The sequence below is a fragment of the Hyperolius riggenbachi genome, chromosome 4 (assembly GCF_040937935.1).
Source record: "Hyperolius riggenbachi isolate aHypRig1 chromosome 4, aHypRig1.pri, whole genome shotgun sequence".
In the NCBI taxonomy this organism is placed as follows: Eukaryota; Metazoa; Chordata; class Amphibia; order Anura; family Hyperoliidae; genus Hyperolius; species Hyperolius riggenbachi.
The window spans coordinates 154,763,649-154,791,313 of record NC_090649.1 but is presented as its reverse complement, the minus strand read 5'-3'; the positions used below and the strand labels follow the sequence as shown (position 1 = coordinate 154,791,313).

At 43.5% G+C, this 27,665-nt stretch overlaps 1 protein-coding gene across 3 annotated transcripts in view; it reads right to left on the bottom strand.

Annotated features, from left to right (window-relative positions):
• TSC22D2 (TSC22 domain family member 2) overlaps positions 1–27,665 on the bottom strand; it is a 73,778-nt gene that overhangs the window by 29,642 nt on the left and 16,471 nt on the right. The window contains exon 2 of one of the 3 annotated variants that reach the window (XR_011031376.1): positions 19,044–19,199. The exons of 1 other annotated variant lie outside the window; for it this stretch is intronic. Coding sequence is in view for 1 of the 2 variants with exons in the window: in XM_068280802.1 (XP_068136903.1) it covers positions 23,523–23,591 (69 nt within the window). In the remaining variant the exon portion in view is untranslated. Of the gene's footprint in view, positions 1–19,043; positions 19,200–23,522; positions 23,592–27,665 lie in introns of all 3 variants that reach the window. One more of the 3 variants, XM_068280802.1, reaches the window with a different exon arrangement.

Genomic DNA, 27,665 nt, shown 5'->3' with positions numbered 1-27,665 from the left:
AGCAACAAAGCAAGCCATGCAGATGTTAGTTGCACCTGTAGCAATAAAGTCTCATTCAATGAAACAAGGATGGGGAACTCCTGCCCTTTATAGCAATGTCCACTGGTGCTCCCACTCGCAGAACACAGGGGGAAAAAAATGTGTGTGGGCTTGGAAATTCCTCTAATGCAAAGAAGCAATAGCAGCAAAGTTCATGCAGGCAAAGCATAAATTGGTGTATACATACGCAGATCCAAATAGGTGCTCCTTCATCTGGCTTGTTTCCAAAGGAAGACTTTTTTCCACTGTAATAAGTCCAGGTCCAGATGACTTAGTGGTCAATAGGTGCTAGGGTGCTGTATAGCTCGACATGTTTCGCCGATTTCAATCGGCCTCATCAGGAAACAGCATCAGTAGTGCACAACCGCGGTTGTGCACTACTGATACCAGGATGCTGTTTCCTTCCCTTTTTTTGCAGTTGGACAAAGCAACTGCCATTCACTAAAGGCTCATACACACATCAGACCATAGTGTTTTGAAAATGAAAGATCACAGACCAATTTTACCCCCTTCCATGTAGTATGAGAGCCATACCTACACAGTTTATTCTATGGAGCTGAACTCCCCATCAGAAAGAAATATTCGCAAGATGCTGCACACAAAGATGCTGTAGACATTCAAAAGATCAGTATCTGCAAAAGATCTGTTCCTGCCAAAGATCCGTTCCTGCAAATTGCATTCATAGTCTATGAGATCTGCAGATCATCATACACATCTTGTTTAACTGACATTCATCTTCAGATCAGACAATCTGCAGATCTGAAAATCTATCCTGGTGGATCTGATCTGCAGATGAATGTCAGTTAAACAAGGTGTGTATGATGATCTGCAGATATCATAGACTATGAATGCAATTTGCAGGAATGGATCTTTGGCAGGAACAGATCTTTTGCAGATACTGATCTGTTGAATGTGTACAGCATCTGTGTGTGCAGCATCTAGCAAAGATTTTTTTCTGATGGGGAGTTCAGCTCCACAGAATAGACTGTGAAAGTATGGCTCTCATACTACATGGAAGGGGTAAAATTGGTCTGTAATCTTTCATTTTCAAAAGACTATGGTCTGATGTGTGTATGTGGCCTAAGTGCTTTTCAAAAATACATACATCCCTGAGCATCCCCTATAAAAACAAATGGACTAGTCCAAAACCTGTCACTTCTGTCAGATTTGTACTACCTACTGTAAGTGACAGCAACATAGGAGAAAAGTAATTTATGGCCCATTTTACTCTGGAAAAAAAAAAAAAAGTACTTATTTGTATATGTTCGCACATATTTTAAATTTTACAGTTTTTTCGCTGTAGTGCCCCTTTAACGTTTGGCATGATGTGTCATGGCTCCAAAAAGGCTGGGAACTAATGAACTTTGGCTACACACAGTTATTTCTCCTCACAGCAGAGATTATACAACACAGATCCAATAATTACTATTTTATGTAGGCGTGAAGTTAAGGATTCAAGTTTGGAAATGCAATCTTTTCCTTCAACAATTCTTGAATGGGCTGGCAGTTTTATTTTTCCCAATTCTTGAGCTGCATAATCGGATCTTCAAAGAGATCTGAAATGCAGGCTTCCAGTGTACACCAGTCCACAGCTCCCCTCTAGTGGAAAGAATATATTATGAAACACTAGAATGCAGTTACTGAGCCAGAATGCTACAGCAATGAAAGTCTTGAAACTGATTACACTGTTCTTAGCAGCTCTTATGATCAGTCTGTGCACACTATGCGCAGCATGGTTTACTTTAGTGTGCTGTACATTGTGTACGATCTACAAACAAATACAGAAGTACATGAAACTTTAAAACCATTCACATCAGTGAACCTCAACAGCTAAACACAAAACTACACGTAGTACACCTTTTTACATTTTTTTTTCCGCAAGAAAAAAACACAGGCTAAAGCACAAACGCATTGCTATGTGCAACAATGCAAGTTGAAATGACCTGCACATGCAGAACAATTTGTAAAAATTCATTTTTTTCATATCCACTTCATCCAAATTGTAGGGTGAACAAGGCCTACAGCATAGAGACAAAAATAAAAGTAATCACGTGATGTACAAGATGCGATATCACAAGTGGTATTACTGTAAACTGCAACAGTGTAAATGCCGCCCAAGTTGGGATTACGGTATATACCGTACCCATTTTAGATTTCCTTTTAAAGTGGGATTGTCACCATAAAAATCAAATTTCAACGGCAACTGGTCTGAGTGTATTAAGTGAGAACGATGCTAATCCTGCATTCAAAACTTTCTGCTGTTGTAGTTTGAAGTTATCACATACCTTAGGAGCACTGTCCCTTTAACTGCCACCATCGGGCTAAACAGTTGCGTGCTGGGGAGGGGGGGGGGGGCAGTCTATAATATATTCCTTCTCCTCCCTTTATTTCCCCCCTCCTGATGACATAAGACAGTGTGCACTTCCTAGTATAGACCTCAGTAGGAGTGTCTGAAGGCTCTGGGAGGAGGGCAGGTAACGGATACCCCCCCCCCCCCCCCCCCAGCATTTGTAAGGATCAAGATGGCAGCTAGGATTCCTGCGGCTTTCACAAATTAGGCAAATGGCACTGGGTGACAATGACTGGCTGGTTACTACAGGTCAGTTCACATCGAGTTCTGCTCAGTGTCTCAAACTGCTTTTCTGCATGCTTGCAGAGACTCATTTAGTGGCGTTTTTCACCCTTGCAGGGGGACATGGAAAGCAAATCTGGACGCTACATGTTGCTTTCAGGATTGCTTAAGCCTCAGGCAGGCATAAATGGTGATAAAAATGCAGGGTTGGGGTAAACAACTGCACTGGGGCTGCCCAGTAATTTGAATGGGAGGCATTTACAGCCACGCAAGGCTGACATTTACAAGAGGTCTGTGAACCAGCCCTTAAAGAGGACATGAATGTGCCAGCATCTCACTATACCACCAGAGAAGAAAAAAAAAAAAAAAAAAAAAAAAAAAGACAGCATTGTCATCTAGTAGCTCCCATTGAGGGTATATGGAAAGGTTGGTCTACACCTTTAAAGAGGAGCTGTCAGCCATACTATCTTTAAAAAAAAACCATTAACCTCCTGAGCGGTATGGACGAGCTCAGCTCGTCCATCACCGCCGGAGGCTGCCGCTCAGGCCCTGCTGGGCCGGTTTTCTTCAAATAAAAAGCAGCACACGCAGCCGGCACTTTGCCAGCCGCGTGTGCTGCCTGATCGCCGCCGCTCTGCGGCGATTCGCCGCGAGCAGCGGCGAAAGAGGGTCCCCCCAGCCGCCTGAGCCCAGCGTAGCCGGAACAAAAAGTTCCGGCCAGCGCTAAGGGCTGGATCGAGGCGGCTGACGTCAGGACGTCGGCTGACGTCCATGACGTCACTCCGCTCGTCGCTATGGCGACAATCTAAGCAAAACAAGGAAGGCCGCTCATTGCGGCCTTCCTTGTTTATTCTGGGCGCCGGAGGCGATCGGAAGAACGCCTCCGGAGCGCCCTCTAGTGGGCTTTCATGCAGCCAACTTTCAGTTGGCTGCATGAAATAGTTTTTTTTTTAATTAAAAAAAAAACCCTCCCGCAGCCTCCCTGGCGATCTCAATAGAACGCCGGGGAGGTTAATACTTGCTCTACTTACACAATAGAGGTATTGCACTATCCACATTTTGATTTTAGTGATTTCTCTATAGAAAAAAAATTCCAATCCTGACATTTCCTCCCTTAAGGTGGCCATACACTGGTCGATTTGCCATCAGATTCGACCAACTGATAGAGCCCTCCCTGATCGAATCTGATCAGAGAGGGATCGTATGGCCACCTTTACTGCAAACAGATTGTGAATCGATTTCAACCTGAAACCGATCACAATCTGTGGAGCTGCCGCTCCCCCCCCCCCCCCTTGCATAATTACCTGTTCTGGCCGGCGCGAGACCCCTGTCTTCTTCTCCGCTCCGGCTACTGAACTTCCTGTCCAGGGGAAGTTTAAACAGTAGAGGGCGCTCTACTGTTTAAACTTCCTGCCGGGACAGGAAGTTCTGTGTAGCTCTAGAGCCCGGAGGGGAGAAGAAGACCAGGGGACTCGCGCCGGCTGGAGCAGGTAATGTATTACCACTGTATTGCATCGGCCGTCGGGCATTCGAACGCCGCTAACGACGCACTCCCGACACACCGGCGACCGAGAAAAAAATCTTCCGCACGGATGGGTCGATGGAAATCGACGGGAACGATAGATTTCGGACGGAAATTGATAGTTCTGTCAGCGGTGTGCGCTGCGATTTCACAGCAGTTTCGATCACTGATCGAAATGGCTGTATATCGGCGGGAAAATAGTTAGGTGTATGGGCCCCTTTACTCTGTCCATCATTGCCTGCCCTCCTTCCAGTCTTCAGACACTCCCACCCAGCTCTGCTGTAGAAAGTGTATCGTCTCTGCATGAGAAATATTGGCCAGAGAGGAACAGAGGTGTGGGAGAGGAAAACAGGAGGCAAAGAGGCTTCAGCCAATCAGGCTGCATTAGTTATGTCTGAGGGGGAAGTAAAGAAAGGGAAGGAAAAAAAACTCAGCATGCCCTGCAACTTCCTTTATGCAGCAGTTGTACCAAAGAAGAACCAGGGAAACTGGGGAATGATGGATGGAAAAGTAAAGGTGCCCATGCATGGTACAATTTTTTCGATTAGATAATTTAGTTCGATTACTCCGTTAGAATGAATAACATGTCCGATCGGATTTTTATTGTAGGGGGAAAAAAAATAAATAAATAAAGTTTGATTTTCTTGATCGAAAAAAAAAATTCTTAACTTTTTCGATTTCATTGTTTTGGTCGAATAAACGGGAAAATCAAACGTTTTTAATGTACCGTGTATGGGCACCATAAGAGTAATTTTTAACTTTTGGATTGCCTGGTTTGCATCCTTATTGCTGGTCTCCCAGATTCAAATAAAATAATTGATTTTTGATTTTATGCCCGACAGTTATGCTGGGAATACACGGTTTGTTTGAGATTATCAATCGAGCCGCTGATGGCTCGATTGATAATTTCTGACCTGTCCAATACCCCGCCGGATTGATTCCGCGCTTGATACCAGCGGGGAGAACAAAAGAAGAAACGTACGGGAGATAAAGAAATGCCCGCAGGGACGAGCAGGAATCGATCCACACGCCAGCATCGAGCCATCGGCTCGATTCCGGTGCATAAACGAACCGTGTATTTCCAGCATAACACTTCAAGATCCTCTTGCTCTAAAACTCAATTCCCAATTCTGAAGAAATATATACTTGTGGGTGCGTCACAAGATTAACTGCATTCTGAACTACATTAGTCACTGCTTTTCTTGTTACCTTCAGAAATAGTGCTGACCTGGAGAGATAAGCTACGTAAACCACAAAGTTGTCACTGCACATGTGTTTACACATATGTTGTCACACCCGGAGAGTCATCCTAGAGTGCGCTTGTGTACATATAACCAATTATCCCTGACTAATGAAGAAATAGCTCCACAGCAAAGTATTCTGTTCGCTGAAAGCTCCCACTTTGTTTTTAAAAGATTGCTGCCTTCAGGGATCGGCTCTTGATCCATTGGGCAAGCGTTGGGACCAAATGCATTTGCTATGGTGGGGAAGGATGAACTAGTATACTGAGCACCTGGGTCCTCCTTTGTGCACCAAGCATATTAAACTTATCTCCCCTAAGTGAGATTCAAAATGTGTGGCCCCCCTTTCCCCATCTATACGGAAGCCTCAATATTTTCTGTCCTGTGCCGCAGATTGAAATTACCATGAGGAGGATACAGTGCGTGTCCCCGGAGATGTAGCTGATGGGACTACAACTCCCGGCCAGGATATGTATTCACATCAATGCAAACTAAGTTTCTCGACATACATCATGTGTTCCCGATATGCACTGTGGTAGCCAGGGACACTATATAATTTCCAACCTGCAGTACCGAGCGAAAGAAGTCTGAGGCTTCAATACAGGCGGCAGAGCAGCCCTACCATAAATTAATCCTTGCTGCACCTCCAGAAGCCCACACAAGTTCATGAACCTCCCATAGGGGGAAGGTCTGGCAAGTTTTCAACATTTACAGCTTAGTTCCCTTTAAACCTTTACAATCAAACCGAAAATAAAAATAAGAGACTCTATTCTATGTTCTACTTACCATTATTACTACATATACATTTAAAGAGCATCTGAATTAAAATAAAAATGTTACTAAGGATAATTCTTACCTAAAAATTGTAGCAAAATGTAAGGTATACTGTAAAAATCAGACTTGCAGATCCAAACAACGTTAGTTACGTTAATTCGGGTTCAAGTGAGCATATGATGTCTCCCATGATGCATCACTGCTGAAGATGCAAATTATCCTTTGTTGTACCTGTAAGCTATTAGCCACATTTCCAGAACTGCTGTCCTTTGTACCCCTTACACACTACCTTACAACCCGAGGCGAGAGACATAAGGAAGCTGCCATATTAATTCCTTTTAAACAAAGCATATTGCCTGGCTGTGCTGCGTATCCACCGATTCTTATAATTTTAGCTATAGACCCTAAACAAGCTTGCAGATCATATGTCTCCGACTCAAATCGAACTGGATTGGCTGTATGCTTGTTTCAGGTGTGTGATTCAGACACTGACCAGAAAGATGAGCCGGACTGAGAGGCAAATGTTATTGCTTAAAAGGAAATAAATATATCAGCCACTATATCCCCCTCTAACTGCGAGTTCCTTTTAATCAACAATAACCACCTATACTGGAAGGGCGAAGGCAGAACTTAATTGTGCAATTTTTTTATTTTTTTTTTTTAAATATAGTTTAAACAAATTTTCCATCATCACATACTTCACAATATGAAACAGTGTTATGGAGTAAGGGCCTGTTGCCGCTAGTGACAGATTTGCAGTGTTTCATCGCATGCGAGCTACACAAGGAAACACTGCCCATCTGTAGCATGGCTTGCACTTCAGTGGGAATCTGGATGGCATGCTGCAGATTTATGCAGCATGCATCCAACTCCTAAGCCGTGCTGCAGCAACACAGCAGAACGCGAGCTGCAGCCGACTGATACGGCAGTAACAGCCATGCTCACCTTTTGTACGTATTGAGGCTAATAGCTTGCCTGCAATATCAGCACTATGTAGAACAGTGTGGCAAGATCCAGTGCATTCTCTCTACACAATGATCTCATCTTGTTATCCGAAGTATTTGCTAGGATGTGTGCGCTGTTATCAGCTCCATGTTTGCAGAAGGAAGAAGAGCCTCATCCTTTGAGAACCAAATGAAACTACTGTAAATAAAAGGCCGATTTCGCAGTTGAACGCAGCCCTTCCGTGGGTGGTTCATAGTAGTACGCTGGGGTCTGTTGCATCGAACATGTCATAGATAACATGCTGTCTATGACAAGTTCCTCTTCCGTCCAGTGTCCGGAAACGTTTTGCAGTATTGTACATCATTGTTCCATCCCTGCAACAGACACAATGGCCTCAATTCACTATGCTTATCGCCTGTCTTTAATAACGTTTCTAGAATGATCACCATGGTGATGAGGCATGTAGTATTCAGGAAACATTTTACCTCAGGCAAACCTAAAGTTAACTCTTCTGTCTTTAAGTTAACTCTTCAATCCTTAAACTAACTCCAGAATTCTAAAGACAGGCTATTTAACTGCGTGTGAAAATAACTACAGAGAAGGCAACTTAAAAGGAGTTGTCAGGCAAAAAGGTAAGTTTTCTCTTGCCTTATCTCCAGCATGATCTTAGTGAATTGAGGCCAATGTCCAAACGGATCCTATACATAACCGTTTCAGAGCTAGAGCCTTGCAGTCCAAAATTGGTTAACATAGAATCCATCAACCTGTCTGCTCTGGTCCATTCCAGGAGATAATATATTTTACCCTCTAGTGTGAGGTTAGCCTTAGGGAGGGTTCACACTTACAACCACAGTTTTCAGCAGATTATTCTTTCTTCGCAATACAAGTTTTAATGTGAGTTACCTAGTCAGCTGCTGAATGTCAACAATATGAATTGCACACTGTGTGCTATTGTGCTAGAGGCAGCAAGCTTTTTTTCCCCCGCATGCATGACCCGCATTGCATGTGAAAGAGACCAAAGATTTACATGGGCCATCCCATCTGGTGGGATTCTGCATGGGGAGAAACCATGTGCGATCCCCTTATATGTGAGCCCCTGCTTTAAAGCGGTATTGTCACCATAAAAATCAAATTTCAACAGCAACTGGTCTGAGTGTATTAAGTGATAAAGATGCTAATCCTGCATTCAAAACTTGCAAAACTTTTTCTGCTGTTATGGTTTGGAGTTATCACATACTTTAGGAGCACTGGCCCTTTAGTAGTCAGTGCCAAAGAGTTGAATGCTGGGAGTTCTTTTTATCTAGAATATATTCCTCCTCTTCCATTTATTTCCCTGCCTTGCTGCTTATCAGAAACTCCCTTTGATTACTTGTGTTTACAAGCAAGGCTGAGGTGACTCAGTGATTGGATGTGTAAATTAAAAAAAAAAAAAAAAAGTGCAGTTGTTAGTATACACCTCAGTGGGAGTGTCTGAAGACTCTGGGAGGAGGGCAGCTAATGAATACACAATGAGCAAGAGAAGTGAGGGGGGGAAAGCAAGAGTCAGGGAGGATATGATGTCATATTAGCTTAGCAAGATGGCCACTGCCTAGAATAGTATTTTCTGCTTTTCCTTTGTAAAATTCACAAGAATCATTACATGGATAGCACAATACATCTGTTATGTAAGTAGAAGTAGCATTTACCTACTTATGTGTTTTTTTATTTCTAGGTTAGCATGGGTGTCACTTGTTCTTTAAAGTGTACCTGAAAGGAAAAAAATAAATTTAAAAAAAGTGCCCCAAATGGGTACTTACCTCAGTGGAGGAAAGGCTTTTACCCACGCCCTTTGCCTCCACTGATCCAGCACTGCCTCCCTCCCCCCCCCCCAAAAAAAAACCTCTGAAAAAATCAAAGATAAGCAAGCATGCCCGCGCTGTACAGGACGTGATTGGCCAAGCTCGAGCAGGCCTGCACAGTGCAGTCATGGTCATTCATAGATGGGAGCGCGGCCATAAACTTTCAGGGGGTCCCAGCACCCAGCAATGGTCAGGAGGCGGCACATGCTCTGCAGGATCCAGGGGTTTTCCTCTAACAAGGCAAGTACATTTTTCACCCAACGATCTCACATATTTGCTTTAATGTTTCTCTAATTAATTATTTGTATACCGCAATGTTGAACAGTATGTTAATACTAGTTTGTCCTGTTAAATAATCTGTAGTATCTTTATTTGGGAGAAAACACACACACACACACACACACACACCTTTTCACTTAAGTTTTCTCCTGGGAGATCATTTTCAATCTGTTTAAAATAACTTCAACACTTTGCAATTGGGGGAAGAAAAAAAAAAAAAAAAAAAAAAAAAAAAAAAAAAATCAAAAAGGGAAAAGCACTGCCAAAATTATTCTGAGTATTTTCTTGCTTCCCGGTGGCTTAAAAAGCATTTTACTGACAAGGTGTAAAAATATCAACTTGGAAAAAACTAAAGGAGAAAGAGCGAATTGCATATGGGCCAATATTGCTTATTTGTCATCGCAAGCCCAGTATCAGGACTGTCCACGAGCAGCATTTCACAAGTGTTATCAAATGCCTTCCGAGGCAGTCAGGTGACAGAAATCAGAACAACTAGTAATTAGCATCTGAAGCCTTATGCTGGGAATAAAACATGAGGTTTTTTTTGTGGGGGGGGGGGGGGGGGGGAAAGACTTCAGATAGATGGTTCGATAGATAATTTCCAACATGTGAATGGAAATCAATCGGACATGTAAATCTGCTGAAAAAAAAAAAAAACCACGTTTTTTCCCCCCGCATAAAAAAACCCATTTAGGAGGACGAACCACTATATCAACGCTTTTTACCCAATATCCTCATGACAAAACATTGTCTACATAAAGCTAGGTAGCCAGCCAGTCATGATTCATAAAATCAAATGCATTGTGGGACTTGTAGTTCCTTAAAGGGGTTCTGTGGGGGTGTGCTGAGGGTATAAACAGACACCTACCTGGGGCTTCTATTAGTCCCCTAAAGCAGTAATGTCTCACGCCGTCCTCCGATCTGCCGATCCCAGCCGCCGACACCGGGCAATTCGTCACAGCCGAATAATGCGTGCTCCCGATCGAGTCATCAGAAGCTTACTGCGCAGGACGAAGGTTTCTTGTACTGCGCAGTACGCTTCTGATGACGCAAGCAGGAGCGAGCAGGGCCGCGCAGCCGCAGTTGGAAAGCATGCCGCGCTAGACCGGAGTCTGTGGCAGAGAACGGCAGATCGGAGGAGGACGGCGTGAGGCATTACTGCTACAGGGGCTGATAGAAGCTTCAGGTAAGTGTCTGTTTTCACCCTCAGCACACCCCCACAGAACCCCTTTAAACAGCTGGAGAGCTAAGTTTGCAGATCACTGGTCTAGTCTAATCAGTTAGTATTGAGGATAATTGTTCTGTAATCCTGTGCACACCACACATTGGCCTCGATTCATAAAAGTGAGTGCGGTAGTTCAGAGAAGGGCGGGAAATTACCGGTAGCGGTAAATGAGGGCTTTTGCCGCGAATTCCATTAAAAAAATTCCGAGTGCGAGGTGATTGCGATAGCAGTTGGTAATTCCGAGTGCGAGGTGATTGCGATAGCAGTTGGTAATTCCGAGTGCGAGGTGATTGCGATAGCAGTTGGTAAGTGTGCGCTAAGGTGCGGAAAGCTGGCGGTATAATTTGCTGAGTGCGGTAGTTTGCTGCTGACTTCCTAATGACAAGGTGCATGCTGGGAAGAAGTGGACAGTTTTAGACACGTGATAGATATATTTTAACTATTCTTATAAATTATCTAACTGTGCAATTTTTAAAAACCTGGGTGATATTACAAACCACCCTTCCTCCTCTGTATCCTTAAAAATGCCATACAATTAAGTTCAAAGGGCTCCATTTGTCACCTAAAAATGCTACCGAGTAGAGCAAACTCACCAGGTCTTTGTTGGCGATAACGTTATTTATCGCTTCCTTACTCCCCCCGCCCCCCCCCCCCCATCTTTTTTTTTTTTTCATGACTACACTTCATTCAGTTTACCGACACAAACTGTTTCATTACCGCACTATTAGAATTAGGAAAAAAAAAAAAAAAAAAAAAAAAAAACCTACAGGATCTGCAGCAATTGTCTGGTTTTAAAAGCATTTACCAGTCTTACATGTCAGCATTAGAGTTGGGCCGAACGGTTCGCCGGCGAACGTGGTTCGCGCGAACGTAGGTGGTTCGCGTGCGGGTACCGCACGCGAACGTTTTGCGGAAGAAGTTCGGTTCGCCCCATAATGCACCTGAGGGTCAACTTTGACCCTCTACATCACAGTCAGCAGGCCCAGTGTAGCCAATTAGGCTACACTAGCCCCTGGAGCCCCACCCCCCCTTATATAAGGCAGGCAGCGGCGGCCATTACGGCCACTCGTGTGCCTGCATTAGTGAGAGTAGGGCGAGCTGCTGCAGTCTCTCATATAGGGAAAGATTAGTTAGGCTTAACTTCTTCCTGGCTGCATACCTGTTCTGTTCAGTGAGCCCTCAGCCCACTGCATACCTGTACTGTGATCCTGCCACTGCATACCTGTTCAGTGATCCTGCCACTGCATACCTGTTCAGTGATCCTGCCACTGCATACCTGTTCAGTGATCCTGCCACTGCATACCTGTTCAGTGATCCTGCCACTGCATACCTGTTCAGTGATCCTGCCACTGCATACCTGTTCAGTGATCCTGCCACTGCATACCTGTTCAGTGATCCTGCCACTGCATACCTGTTCAGTGAGCCCTCAGCCCACTGCATACCTGTACTGTGATCCTGCCACTCCATACCTGTTCAGTGATCCTGCCACTCCATACCTGTTCAGTGATCCTGCCACTCCATACCTGTTCAGTGATCCTGCCACTCCATACCTGTTCAGTGATCCTGCCACTCCATACCTGTTCAGTGATCCTGCCACTCCATACCTGTTCAGTGATCCTGCCACTCCATACCTGTTCAGTGATCCTGCCACTCCATACCTGTTCAGTGATCCTGCCACTCCATACCTGTTCAGTGATCCTGCCACTCCATACCTGTTCAGTGATCCTGCCACTCCATACCTGTTCAGTGATCCTGCCACTCCATACCTGTTCAGTGATCCTGCCACTCCATACCTGTTCAGTGATCCTGCCACTCCATACCTGTTCAGTGATCCTGCCACTCCATACCTGTTCAGTGATCCTGCCACTCCATACCTGTTCAGTGATCCTGCCACTCCATACCTGTTCAGTGATCCTGCCACTCCATACCTGTTCAGTGATCCTGCCACTCCATACCTGTTCAGTGATCCTGCCACTCCATACCTGTTCAGTGATCCTGCCACTCCATACCTGTTCAGTGATCCTGCCACTCCATACCTGTTCAGTGATCCTGCCACTCCATACCTGTTCAGTGATCCTGCCACTCCATACCTGTTCAGTGATCCTGCCACTCCATACCTGTTCAGTGATCCTGCCACTCCATACCTGTTCAGTGATCCTGCCACTCCATACCTGTTCAGTGATCCTGCCACTCCATACCTGTTCAGTGATCCTGCCACTCCATACCTGTTCAGTGATCCTGCCACTCCATACCTGTTCAGTGATCCTGCCACTCCATACCTGTTCAGTGATCCTGCCACTCCATACCTGTTCAGTGATCCTGCCACTCCATACCTGTTCAGTGATCCTGCCACTCCATACCTGTTCAGTGATCCTGCCACTCCATACCTGTTCAGTGATCCTGCCACTCCATACCTGTTCAGTGATCCTGCCACTCCATACCTGTTCAGTGATCCTGCCACTCCATACCTGTTCAGTGATCCTGCCACTCCATACCTGTTCAGTGATCCTGCCACTCCATACCTGTTCAGTGATCCTGCCACTCCATACCTGTTCAGTGATCCTGCCACTCCATACCTGTTCAGTGATCCTGCCACTCCATACCTGTTCAGTGATCCTGCCACTCCATACCTGTTCAGTGATCCTGCCACTCCATACCTGTTCAGTGATCCTGCCACTCCATACCTGTTCAGTGATCCTGCCACTCCATACCTGTTCAGTGATCCTGCCACTCCATACCTGTTCAGTGATCCTGCCACTCCATACCTGTTCAGTGATCCTGCCACTCCATACCTGTTCAGTGATCCTGCCACTCCATACCTGTTCAGTGATCCTGCCACTCCATACCTGTTCAGTGATCCTGCCACTCCATACCTGTTCAGTGATCCTGCCACTCCATACCTGTTCAGTGATCCTGCCACTCCATACCTGTTCAGTGATCCTGCCACTCCATACCTGTTCAGTGATCCTGCCACTCCATACCTGTTCAGTGATCCTGCCACTCCATACCTGTTCAGTGATCCTGCCACTCCATACCTGTTCAGTGATCCTGCCACTCCATACCTGTTCAGTGATCCTGCCACTCCATACCTGTTCAGTGATCCTGCCACTCCATACCTGTTCAGTGATCCTGCCACTCCATACCTGTTCAGTGATCCTGCCACTCCATACCTGTTCAGTGATCCTGCCACTCCATACCTGTTCAGTGATCCTGCCACTCCATACCTGTTCAGTGATCCTGCCACTCCATACCTGTTCAGTGATCCTGCCACTCCATACCTGTTCAGTGATCCTGCCACTCCATACCTGTTCAGTGATCCTGCCACTCCATACCTGTTCAGTGATCCTGCCACTCCATACCTGTTCAGTGATCCTGCCACTCCATACCTGTTCAGTGATCCTGCCACTCCATACCTGTTCAGTGATCCTGCCACTCCATACCTGTTCAGTGATCCTGCCACTCCATACCTGTTCAGTGATCCTGCCACTCCATACCTGTTCAGTGATCCTGCCACTCCATACCTGTTCAGTGATCCTGCCACTCCATACCTGTTCAGTGATCCTGCCACTCCATACCTGTTCAGTGATCCTGCCACTCCATACCTGTTCAGTGATCCTGCCACTCCATACCTGTTCAGTGATCCTGCCACTCCATACCTGTTCAGTGATCCTGCCACTCCATACCTGTTCAGTGATCCTGCCACTCCATACCTGTTCAGTGATCCTGCCACTCCATACCTGTTCAGTGATCCTGCCACTCCATACCTGTTCAGTGATCCTGCCACTCCATACCTGTTCAGTGATCCTGCCACTCCATACCTGTTCAGTGATCCTGCCACTGCATACCTGTTCAGTGATCCTGCCACTGCATACCTGTTCAGTGATCCTGCCACTGCATACCTGTTCAGTGATCCTGCCACTGCATACCTGTTCAGTGATCCTGCCACTGCATACCTGTTCAGTGATCCTGCCACTGCATACCTGTTCAGTGATCCTGCCACTGCATACCTGTTCAGTGATCCTGCCACTGCATACCTGTTCAGTGATCCTGCCACTGCATACCTGTTCAGTGATCCTGCCACTGCATACCTGTTCAGTGATCCTGCCACTGCATACCTGTTCAGTGATCCTGCCACTGCATACCTGTTCAGTGATCCTGCCACTGCATACCTGTTCAGTGATCCTGCCACTGCATACCTGTTCAGTGATCCTGCCACTGCATACCTGTTCAGTGATCCTGCCACTGCATACCTGTTCAGTGATCCTGCCACTGCATACCTGTTCAGTGATCCTGCCACTGCATACCTGTTCAGTGATCCTGCCACTGCATACCTGTTCAGTGATCCTGCCACTGCATACCTGTTCAGTGATCCTGCCACTGCATACCTGTTCAGTGATCCTGCCACTGCATACCTGTTCAGTGATCCTGCCACTGCATACCTGTTCAGTGATCCTGCCACTGCATACCTGTTCAGTGATCCTGCCACTGCATACCTGTTCAGTGATCCTGCCACTGCATACCTGTTCAGTGATCCTGCCACTGCATACCTGTTCAGTGATCCTGCCACTGCATACCTGTTCAGTGATCCTGCCACTGCATACCTGTTCAGTGATCCTGCCACTGCATACCTGTTCAGTGATCCTGCCACTGCATACCTGTTCTGTGAACCCGCCACTGTATACCTGTTCTGTTCAGTGGACCCGCCACTGTATACCTGTTTAGTGAACACGCCACTGCATACCTGTTGTGTTCAGTGAACCTGCCACTGCATACCTGTTCTGTGAACCCGCCACTGTATACCTGTTCTGTTCAGTGGACCCGCCACTGTATACCTGTTCAGTGAACCCGCCACTGTATACCTGTTCTGTTCAGTGGACCCGCCACTGTATACCTGTTTAGTGAACACGCCACTGCATAACTGTTGTGTTCAGTGAACCTGCCACTGCATACCTGTTCTGTGAACCCGCCACTGTATACCTGTTCTGTTCAGTGGACCCGCCACTGTATACCTGTTCAGTGAACCCGCCACTGTATACCTGTTCTGTTCAGTGGACCCGCCACTGTATACCTGTTTAGTGAACACGCCACTGCATAACTGTTGTGTTCAGTGAACCTGCCACTGCATACCTGTTCTGTGAACCCGCCACTGTATACCTGTTCTGTTCAGTGGACCCGCCACTGTATACCTGTTTAGTGAACACGCCACTGCATACCTGTTGTGTTCAGTGAACCGGCCGTCACTACACAAACAGCTGTTTGCGGTGCGTTACACGGTGAGTTTGGTGTGTCAGTGTGAAGCAGTACCTTAATTACACTACCTGATTGATGTATACACATGCAAGATGTTTTAAAGCACTTTAGGCCTGTCATTTAGCATTCAATGTGATTTCTGCCCTTAAAACGCTGCTTTGCGTCAAATCCAGATTTTTTCCGGGGACTTTTGGCGTGTATCCCACTCCGCCATGCCCCCCTCCAGGTGTTAGACCCCTTGAAACATCTTTTCCATCACTTTTGTGGCCAGCATATTTTTTTTTTTCAAAGTTCGCATCCCCATTGAAGTCTATTGCGGTTCGCGAACTTTAACGCGAACCGAACCTTCCGCGGAAGTTCGCGAACCCGGTTCGCGAACCGAAAATCGGAGGTTCGGCCCAACTCTAGTCAGCATACCTGAACACATCCACTACACAACCTATAAAATGTATGCAAGTGCTCGGGAGTTAAATGAATATGGCCATGCTCTATTATGACCACAGGATGGCACCATTACTCAAGAAAAAAAAAAAAAAAAAAAAATGTTCCTACAGAAAAAAAAAATTAAAACAAGAATTTAAAACAGCATATTACTGTATAACACGACTTGCATAATTCACCATCGTTGGACCATTTCACATATGGAAAAATCAGAATACATTTTATTGTCCCTTTATGTAATAAAGTAGCCTATAAACACTAAAGTACAAAGCAAAAATCAAGCCAATAAACAAAACGAGGTAACTATGGATGAAGTCATAATATAGTTACAAAAAGTATCCATATATTAAAAACAACAATCGAAGGCAGAGTAAGATAATCAAAAATTGTATTTAGAGAGATCAGCAACAAAAACAATTATAAATCAAAGTAAGATGGGAGCAGGGAGACCAAACAATGTGTCAAAATAGGAATGAGCAGAAGGATTCTTTCTGGGACACTGAGCAGATAGAGGAAATCCATAAAATCACATTATGTCAAATAGGCCGCATCAACCAAAAGGGCTTGAATAAAAATACAACAGTATAAAGCACCCCTATCACAAAAAAGCTGAATGGCACAACAATATGGAATACAGAAGTAGTGGATAGAGACAGATAGGAGCTCAATGTATCAATGAGGATGGCTCCCGTGCCCACCACACATCAGATAAAAAAAAAAGTTTTACTAGCATCAAAAGTTATCACACACACACACAAAAAAAAAAAAAGACCACCACATTTTTACTTTATTTTGGCTATAGTCTTTCATGCTGTGGATGCGTCTTACTGCAAAGCAAGCAGTACATGTTGACATAGCAATTGTGCTGCTGACCTACATTATATACCCCCCCCCCCCCCCCCCTCATCTCCTTGTGCACAAGTGCATGCACAATGTCTTCTTTGCATGCAGTAAAAAGGGAGAATAAACTTTCAATCTGGCCTAAGCACAAGTGAAACTAACAGTTGTGCCCGGGGTAAGAGATGCACACGTCACCAGCTCTTTTGTCCAGGGAAAAAGACATGTTGTGGGCAGGGAAAGAGAAGCACACATCACCTGCTCAAACATGAACCCGTACATATCCCAGTTAATGAAAAAAAAAAGGCATGGGGAAAAAAAAAAAACACAGGTTTGGGCCAATTCCTTTCAGGCTCCAGATAGTTGTATACTGTAAACTCCTAAATTAAATGTCTTCGTGTTCTCCCCAGAATTTTTTTCCAGCCAGGTGGCAGGAAATAGTAGCCGGTGGCATGAAAAAGTAGCCGGGTGGGTCGAGATGAAAATGCAGGGCCGTTGCTTCTCTGTACAACTCTGGTTACAGCATAGTAGGAGGTGAGCCGATGACAGCCGGGTGGTCACCAAATCTAGCCGGGTGGAGCACCCGGCTAAAAGAGCCTGGGGAGAACACTGTCTGGAATTAGCTAGATATTATAGGAAAAGTATCCAATCCCTCTTTAAATTCAAAATTCAGACAGGTTGCCACAACTACTTCCTAAGGAAAAATATTCCAGATTTTAACAACTCTTACGATAAAACAAACCCCTTCTAAATAGATGGCAAAAATGTTCCTTCATGCACAGATCATGACCCCTTGTCCATTGTACAAGCCCAGGGACAAAAAGCTCACCTGCCAAGCTTTTATATTGCCCTCTATTTGTACATGTTATCATATCCCCTCTGTCTCTCTCCCCCCCCCCCCCCCCCCCCCTCAAGCTAAATAAGGGCTTTTTTCCCCACTATGAAACTGGATTGCATTTCTTCATATTTTTCACTACTGCGATTGAGCTTCTGTATAAAAAGTATAACAAGCTCAATCGCAGCCAAGACAGTAGGATGACAATTGCATTTGGGAGAAATGTGCACCGCGGTTGGATCATACTAATTGAAACAGTTGATGCCATTTCCCTGATTTTAAACTCTAACCTGCGTTTTGCAATCAGTTTAGCTTAATCTTAATACAATTTAAATGTTTCGTAATAATCTTATGCTGCTTTTGCCTTGTTGCTTTTGGGTTCTGGTGCTGTAAACCTTAATACACCCACTAAACAAATAGGGCCCTACTTGTGAATACCAGTTGATGAACTGGTTACTCTAGGGATAAGTCACACAGCAACCTCGCCAGCAAGGCTTAAAATAAAGCTTCCCTTAGGAAACAATATGAAGAATAACCAATTCATTAATCTGCAAATCATATGCATCATAACACTTAAATTTCACTTCCAGTGTATACATGGGGCTGAAAACAGAATTAAAACAGTGTAAAACATAACAGTTTTATAGGTAAAATGTCAAAGTAAGCAATGCACTATGCAAATAGACACAAACATGCATTACATGATTCAAACCAAAGTGCAAGAACGAAGATACAAAAGACAGAACAAATTATGCAACACACAAGACCAGTCCACGGAAGCATGATCAATTAAAATCAGAAATCTCCACCAACTTGCTATGCACCAAAAGGTTAGTAAGGCAAGTTTCTGAACAAAATTACATATTTGCATACAAAGCTTTAAAGCTACTAACAGTTCTAAATCAGTAATTAAAAGTAGTTGATCAGTTTTCAAAACCCCCTATGCAAAGCTGAAATCCAGTCACCTTTGTAAACAGGGTTGGAGGCACAGATAGGAATACTGCATTTGATGCTATGCAGCGATATGGTGACCACACAGCCTTTGAGCTTACATTTTTAGTGTAGTGCTGAACTGCGCTGCTGACCTTACAAACAGAAGCTAGCGGACAGTCACCGCTCCAAGCGTCTCATGGTACAGCATTCCACTGTGAACTGAACTATCACTATGAACCCAGAGTTTACAAAAAACTCTGCATGTAATGTTTTTCACTAACTACCTACTACAATCATGGAAATCAATCTTACCTTTCATTTTTTTCGTTTGGAACACAATAAGATGCTAAAATCGGTCGGTGTTCACAACCTTATTTTTCTTTTTACGGTAGCCCCTGCTCCCTTGACTGCTATAATCCAGTTCCAGGGTCCTCCAAAGCAAAATAGAAATACTGTAGATCTAAAAGACTAAAGAAAAAAGTTGTACAAAATTAGATTAGAGAGCTCCCTCAACATGTATTAAGGATCTAGGAATCAGGAACTGAGGATACGGAGGACTGAAAAAAAATGGATTATTGTAATTCGGTTTGGATGTGGAAATCAACCAAAATGATGTGAATAAAGCGATAATGAGATGACCTGGCCTGATGAACACGAATCTCATATTATTTAAGATCCAGTAATTGTTCAGAAAATGTTACTTCATTTGAGCACTGCAGCAAATTCAGTAATAGTGTGTTTGTGTCTAGACTTTAATCGTGTACAGCCGTCAGCTAGCCCACATTATCAGCTACTGAAGTACACTTCAAGACTTTATGGGAAATAGATCTGTACCACACAAAGTGGCAAAAGACCCAATATGATAACTATTCAATCACGAGATTAGATTTTTGAGTGCCACTGTCCAGTGTAACTATTCAATTTCCATTTAAAGATAAAGATAAATATTAGCTTTGTTTGCTCTGAGCAACTGCTTCCCTCTGCTAAACGGTTCTTTGTACCAGTTTTGATAAATTTGTCTTGTGTGTATAGTACAGTAAATGATCTCAAATGTTAGGCATCATCTGGCCTTTTGAAAGGTTTTGGACAAATCACATTTTAGAGATGGCCACCATACATTTCATGGGAGTGCCAATTAAACATTAAAAAAAAAAACAAAGTGAGATTTGCTTAGCATCAAGTGCCAATGTCATGCTTAGGTAAATTTCATAATTCAACCTCAACCTTTATAATATGCCTAATACTATACTTACAAAAAACACAACCCTCCAACGTTACCACTTTTATTTTGCAATTTGTGATGGCTTTCCTGCAAAGGTTTAATCCTTACTAAAGGGCACAAAAAAAAAAAAAAAGCTTGGGTGGGTACAGGCCAAGCTTACATGATTAAACGTGGAGTTACTAGTTTAAAATACCAATATAAAAAGCGGGTAAATGGAAAACGCGAAATACTTGTATAAACCATTATACCCACAAATTAACTGCCACGCTAGGATCAGTATTTACATAGCTCTGCCAAAATGCATAGCCACATAGGCAACCCCAGTTTAAGCTCTGCAACTTCCTTGAATTGGTCTTTTTTCAACCAAACTACGTAACGTTGTCACCGCAATAGTATACAATGCAACTCTTAAAAATATATATTATAAAAAGTTATGTTACAGTGCGCTACTATTTAAATGTTGAAACACTTCAACAATAATTTGTAAGGGGAAAGAAATGGTGTAATGACAAAAATAAAATGGCAAAGCGGACCATATGTGTGTGCACGAGCATGTGTGTGGAGGGGAGGGAGGTGTTACTTCATAGCTGATAAATTTCAGACTGGAAAGAAAAATCTTTAAAGTGGACAGGAAGAGTAGAAACCTGCCTTTAGCCATTTCCATGAGATACAGTATGGTCCCCAATCCTTCACTTTCTCATGTGGGATCATAAAGGGGTCACCAATTCCTTCAGTTCACCATATAGTACAATAGTGGTGCCACCAAAGGAGTAAACTGGTCTTACATTCCTTTTTCTCCATATGTCCTAAAAGGATCACCCATCACTCTAGCAGGCCAAGCGACACCACAAAGAGGTGACCTATTCCACTGGTGGCCCATGCAGTGCCATATAGGGGCCAATTACTCCAGTGGCTTTTGCAATTCCATAAAGGTCTCACCCCACTTCTCCAGCTCCCCATACAGTAACAAAGGGTAACATTCCTTTAGCGCAATACCCTAAGGGGATTATGAAAGGGGTCACCCATTCCTTCAGCATCCCATGTGGTACCATAAAGGGGGCGACATTGACTTAGCTCTTCAAATAAAAGTGGTCAACTGATTTTTTATTTTTTTTATTTATTTATTTTTTCATTTGCAATGCAATCACAGAAGGATCACCTCTTTCTGCTTAACTCAGCACACAAATTTCAATTTCCTGTGTAAAAACACAATCTAGTAATCACTTTCTGTAGTATTCTAAATAGTAAAGGAGCAAGCCTTTTATGTGGCTTCCTCATAACATTAATGGGTCTCTAACTGTACTTCCCAATGTAACCCAAATTAGTCCCCTTCTCTGCTAGTTCTTGTAATAAAGGTGGCAGCCCTGCGGCTCCAAATATTAACACAAGGTGGTCTCGTATTCCTTCATCTCCCCATACAGAAAGCTTTGCAACTGACACGTTTTTACTGTGGTCAAGAATTTGCATAAGCAGGCCTCTGACGGTAACCTCTGGTACTGCAAAACCATGTACTTCTCTACACAACTGGAAAGTAAGTGAACACAGGTTGAGCTTGCTTTGCCTCTCCTTCAGTGCATCATTTTGTTGGGTATTATACTAATTATAGCCATGCAGCTGTTCGCAAGTTGAGGGTGGAACCTTAAAACCCAGTCATGTTATGAAGAAGATTTGATGTTATTGGCCAGCTTAAAGAATGCTTCTTTTAAATAGTGTGCATTTATCTTTAGAACTAAAATGTTTGGGTGTACCGTATTTGTAAAAAGTATTTTACAAATGCAATTTTTGGTGTTCAACACTGACTTCAGTGGAAGTTTAAATAACTAACCCAGGATAGATCTTAATCCCAATCAGTAGCAGATGCCTCATTTCCCATCGGAAATCAAACTTTTCTCTAATTAGATCATCAGGGAGTTGTATGGCTGATATTGTGGTGAAACAACCCCTCCCACAGTGTGATGTCATGACCATGGTTTTGACAGTTTGCTGTCTGTGAACCTTGTTGCATTATGGGAAATGGAAGCTTTTTCCAACTGCCAAGCAACCAGTATCTCCCTCTGTGCATAGAACATTCCGCACAGATCACCTAGCAAAAACTAAAGAGGTCATCTGTGATAAATTTCAGAATGTAAGCCATGGAGAGGAAAGATTTTACAATGGGCAAACACTGACTAAATCATTTATACATAATTATTGTAAAAACTAAGCAATATTATTTGTCATTTTCACTACAGTTCCTCTTTCAAGGACAACTATCAAAGTTCACTAAAATTCTAAATGCCACATATATTTCCAGTAATTACTAGAAATAGCAATACAAAGGCTTTTTTTCCCATCTTTTCATGTTTTATATGAAGAAAATGACATTTACATAGAACAGTTCTCACTGTGAGCATTACTATTGCGGAGGACTGTGCCCAGCACATAGAAACAATCTGCAGTGGCTGTAATAGTGAGTGGAATCTGTTCAGAATGATAGAAAGCAGAAATAGAGCTTCAAATAGGTGTAAATCATCAGCTGAAGCTCTGTGTTCCTGTGTGTGTGTCTGTCACGCAGTGTAAAGTAAACACCTTACAGCCAGGTTACAGTTCAGCTCTGCCTCCCTGACACAAAATTGGTATAAAACAGCTGGTAAACAAGGCCTTTTTCCCCACACTGGCCCATGATGAGAGACCTCCAAAAAGCATTTTAGTGCTGCTGGCTAAAAGCGCTATAGGTATGTGGGGTTTACAGAAAAACAGTTTCTTTGATCATTCGTTAAGCCATCTTCCTGCTTTGTTGCTGTGGTAAACTTGTCTCAGTACAGACAAACTTGACAACCAAAATGATTGTTCGATTTCTGTATAGGTATCCCCATATCTTTTACACCACACATAGGAGAATAGCTAGTCCATAGCTTTCCAGACAACTTGGCTCTCATGTGCAAAAGAAAGCCTCCTACCTTTTCTCCCACTCCCCATGGTACAAAACATACAACGAAATGCAAGAAATAGTAGAGGACTGCTACAAATAGCAAGGCTAACTTGTAAGCCAAAATCAAAATGGTAATTTTGTGGTTCTAGTCAGCAAAGAACAATGCTGGAGTAGGGTTCAACACTACACTAACCAAAACTAGCTTGGCTTGGGGTAGGGTGGGATTTGAAAGATCTGCTCTCATCTTACATACCATCTACAAACCTCACTTTATTTCCAAATCATAAAGCCCAAAAAAGTATAAAATTTAATGCTCTATAGGGTTTTAGCGTTCTCCATTTTGGGACCTAACCAATCAAGAGGAAAAAAAAATAGCAGCCAAAGTTTCTGCAGAATTTTTTAAATCAAGTCCAAATATATGGAAGACCAGAACTGGATTTCAGCATTGAAGGGAGCAAGAAAATCCTGAGGAGGGAAGAATGGTTACTTAATTGAACTCTAACAAATCGCATCACAAGCTGCCCACGCCCAAACAGTTATATTGCCCTGCAAAAGCTGAATCATTTAGATAGCACCATTCCCATTTGGTTAATGCAAGAATCAAGCTCGTTGCAAGCTGTCCATGCAAACGTCTGCACGTGGTCATGTAAGGTCATACCTATCACCCAGTTTCTTTGACCCACGGAACTTCACTTGAAATGCTTCATAGAAAGCAGAGGAAGGATTCCTGCGAGACCCAAGAACCAAGTTAAAATGTTTAAAATGTGTCCAGCATAATACAGCGTGAAGGCAAAATTTGTAAAAACAAACAAAAACTGCAAGACAATGACTTATGCTGCATACACACTTGAGATAAAAGTCTTTTGAAAAGGCAAGATCACAGACCAATTTTACCACATTCCATGTAGTAGGAGAGCCAAACTCTACACAGCCTATGCTTTGTAGCTGCACTCCCCATCAGATAAAATCTTTGCAAGATGCTGCACACAAAGATGCCCGTACACATTCAAAAGATTATTATCTGCAAAAGATCACTTCTTGCAAAAGATCCATTCCTGCAAAATGCATTCATAGTCTATGAGATCTGCAGATCCTCATATACACCTTGTTTAACAGACTTCATCTGCATATCTCACAATCATCTGCAGATCTGAAAATCCATCCTGGTGGATCTGATCTGCAGAGGATTGCCTGTTAAAAACAAGGTGTGTATGATGATCTGCAGATCTCAGACTATGAATGCATTTTGCAGGAATGGATCTTTTGCAGGAACAGATCTTTTGCAGCTAATGATCTTTTGAATGTGTACGGGCATCTTTGTGTGCAGCATCTTGCAAAGATTTTATCTGATGGGGAGTTCAGCTCCATAGAATAGACTGTGTAGAGTATGGCACTCATACTACATGGAATGGGGTAAAAATTGGTCTGTGATCTTGGCTTTTCCAAAGACTTATCTCAAGTGTGTATGCAGCATTACACACACACACTGAGTCTTCACAAAACTATAGCTTACAGTTTCCTAGCATAGTTTATAGTAATATCTGAAAGCAGTAAACACTGTACAAGTATATTTAGGCTAGGGAAAACAAAAAAAAAAAAAAAAAAAAAAAAAAATAAAAGCTGTGTTCTTTATCATGTGTTACACCCTAGCCTTCCCACCTTTTTTACATCGGCAAATACAAGTGGCACAGTCACCACCTGTCAAGCAGCTCCTGCACACCAACACGGCACTTGCAAATGCTTGGCACCGGCAGTGGAGAGGAGTCCACCCCATGGAGGCACATCTTAATGCCACCGCATCAGAGCTTTAACTGTGCTTGCCACAGTTTCCACAATTTCTTTCCCAATGGTGATTAATGCAGCCTGGTTTTCACCCATGTGTGAGTGTTGCCATCATGCTACTGATGTACATAGTCGCATAGCCCCGCAATGTGGAAAAAACCTGTGCATTTTTCTATATGAAAATCCCACCTTCTTAAGTATCCGCAGTATTCTCCCCAGAATTTTTTCCTGCCGGGTGGCAGGTAATAGTAGCCGGGTGGGGCGCAACAGGGGAATGCAGGGCTGCCGCAATTATGCTTACAGCATTGGAGGAAGATTAGGTGGAGAGCCGATGACAGATGGGTGCTCACCAAAATTAGCCGGGTGGAGCACCCGGCTAAAACAGCCTTGAGAAAACACTGAGGGCTCGTTTCCACTATCGCGAATCCGCATGCGTCCAACGCATGCAGATTCGCACATGGTATGCAAGTGGATGGGCCTGTTTCCACTGTTGCGTTGGTGATGTGCGTTTTTTTCAGTGGTAAAAAAACGCACAAAAGAGCCAACGAATTCGCCTGCGAGTGGAATGCATGCGAATCGCCGCTAATGTATTTAATAGGAAATTCGCATGCGGCTATGGTATGCGAATTTTCATGCGAATTCGCATAGGTACCAATGTAATTCAAACAGGCAGTGACATGGTTAAATTCGCATATACCCTCACCTATGCGAATTCGCGGCAAAAACGCATGGGAAATCGCATCCGCATGCGATTTCATCAGCGGTGGAATCCAGGCGATTCCGCACCGCAATAGTGGAAACAAGCCCTTAATCAAAAGAAAAAAAATTTCAGGTATAAACGCGCCACATCAAATTATGTCCAAAACACTAATTTTTATTGAGAAACACTGCAAAAACACAGGATATCAACCAGAAGCTATAAATTATATATAGCGCTCGTCTCACCTAATACATTACTCATACCAGCACCAACCATTGACAAGGGAGCACAGAGCTAATATAAACTTGTTTATTCAAAAACTTTAAGTTGCAAAAAGACAGACTGACAAACCTATAAAACCCCCCTTAAAACCAAAAATGATCAATAGGACTTGCAATGAGCATGTGTCCCTAAATAGGAGTGCACTTCCTATATATCTAGGATTTAGAACATGCATGCAAAATATCTTCGGGCCCAGCTTGATCAAGACTACATGACATCCAATGCAAGGTTAGGAACCGTGTGATCTTCAATACTGGCCCCCGTGTGCAGCTGTGCACGCCTCTGAGTTTTCACACAACCATTACTGACACATAGCAGTTTGTATGTCAAGCTGTACACTGTAGAGTATGTCAAGCTGTGCACGCCTCTGAGCAGCGGACGTCACGTATCACATGACACGTTTCATCCACTTAGGATTTCTTCAGACGTCTGAAGAAATCCTAAGTGGATGAAACGCGTCACGTGATACGCGACGTCCGCTGCTCGGTAGGCGTGGTACTGTGCCCCTGTGCCTCCGCAACCTTCCTCCTGGCGTCTGACGATCATCACTAACAGCCGGAGGAACGACAATTAATGCTCACCACCTCTTGGTTCACAGATGGAGGAACTCCCACGCCACACCAGTTTGTCTGTGCAGTGAGGAAACGAGTGGTGAGCCCCAGTCCGTCGTGGAGGGTACACGTGAGTGACCAAGTCTGGCAAAGTAAAAGCATACAGAGCAGCCGGTTGAGGTTTGACATACAAACTGCTATGTGTCAGTAATGGTTGTGTGAAAACTCAGAGGCGTGCACAGCTGCACACGGGGGCCAGTATTGAAGATCACACGGTTCCTAACCTTGCATTCGATGTCATGTAGTCTTGATCAAGCTGGGCCCGAAGATATTTTGCATGCATGTTCTAAATCCTAGATATATAGGAAGTGCACTCCTATTTAGGGACACATGCTCATTGCAAGTCCTATTGATCATTTTTGGTTTTAAGGGGGGTTTTATAGGTTTGTCAGTCTGTGTCTTTTTGCAACTTAAAGTTTTTGAATAAACAAGTTTATATTAGCTCTGTGCTCCCTTATCAATGGTTGGTACTAATTTTTATTGCACAGAAATTGGGACACGTGTGCTCTTGCACACCTGAGTACACAACATACATATGGTTGAATAAAAATCGATTACATTGAGAGAACACTGACCTGTTATGCAGAATTCACAATGACATAACTACAAACATTTCCAGTGGTTTGCAGGCTGACATACAAACAACTCCAACACTTTTTTTTTTCTTTTTTAAATTCTTAGTATAGATATATACAGGAGAATGCCAATTTGACATTTGACACAACTGCTGTAGACAAATGCCCTTTGTCAGCATGGAGCTGACAGTTAAGTGGCTATTCCCAGCTAGTGGAGAGCTGTCACACCCCAGTTCCTACCAAAGTTGCTGTAAGATTAACTTTAGACCAGTGACTCTGCAGTAGCCATGGTGCTGGTCACAATCCCAAAAAAATAAAATGGATTCCATGTGCAGGTAGTAATGCAATTGGAAAGGAGCGGTGGATAGATTGCTCTTCACTCATCTGGACAGGAATTTTAAATACATTACAAAAAGAAAATGCTAAGCTCATCTAAGCGCCTGGCTCCTTTGCTAAAACCACCTGACGTCAGATGACCACTCAGCCTTTTCCCCTTCAATTCAGTAAGTGGGTCGCTGCATTTTATTTTGTCATACAGTATTTGTGAAGGGTGTGTGCAGAGCTCCCATATGCACAGCACTATGCTGAGAAGCCAGAGGTCAAGCAGCAGAATGACAGGCCAGTCACTAGGATTTATCTAAGAAGCTAGTGTAAGTATTGCAGGTGTAACATACAGACAGAATGCCCAAAAACTGGGACACCGTTTTAAAATCCCTAAATGTCCAAATAGTTTGAGATTTACTTATGCAAGTGCTAAAGGATTTCCTCAGGGAAAACTATTTAAAACTATCATTTTAGACAGTCAATCCACGGCAACAAAAATAAGGAAAAAGCTTTATTCTAGAACAGTT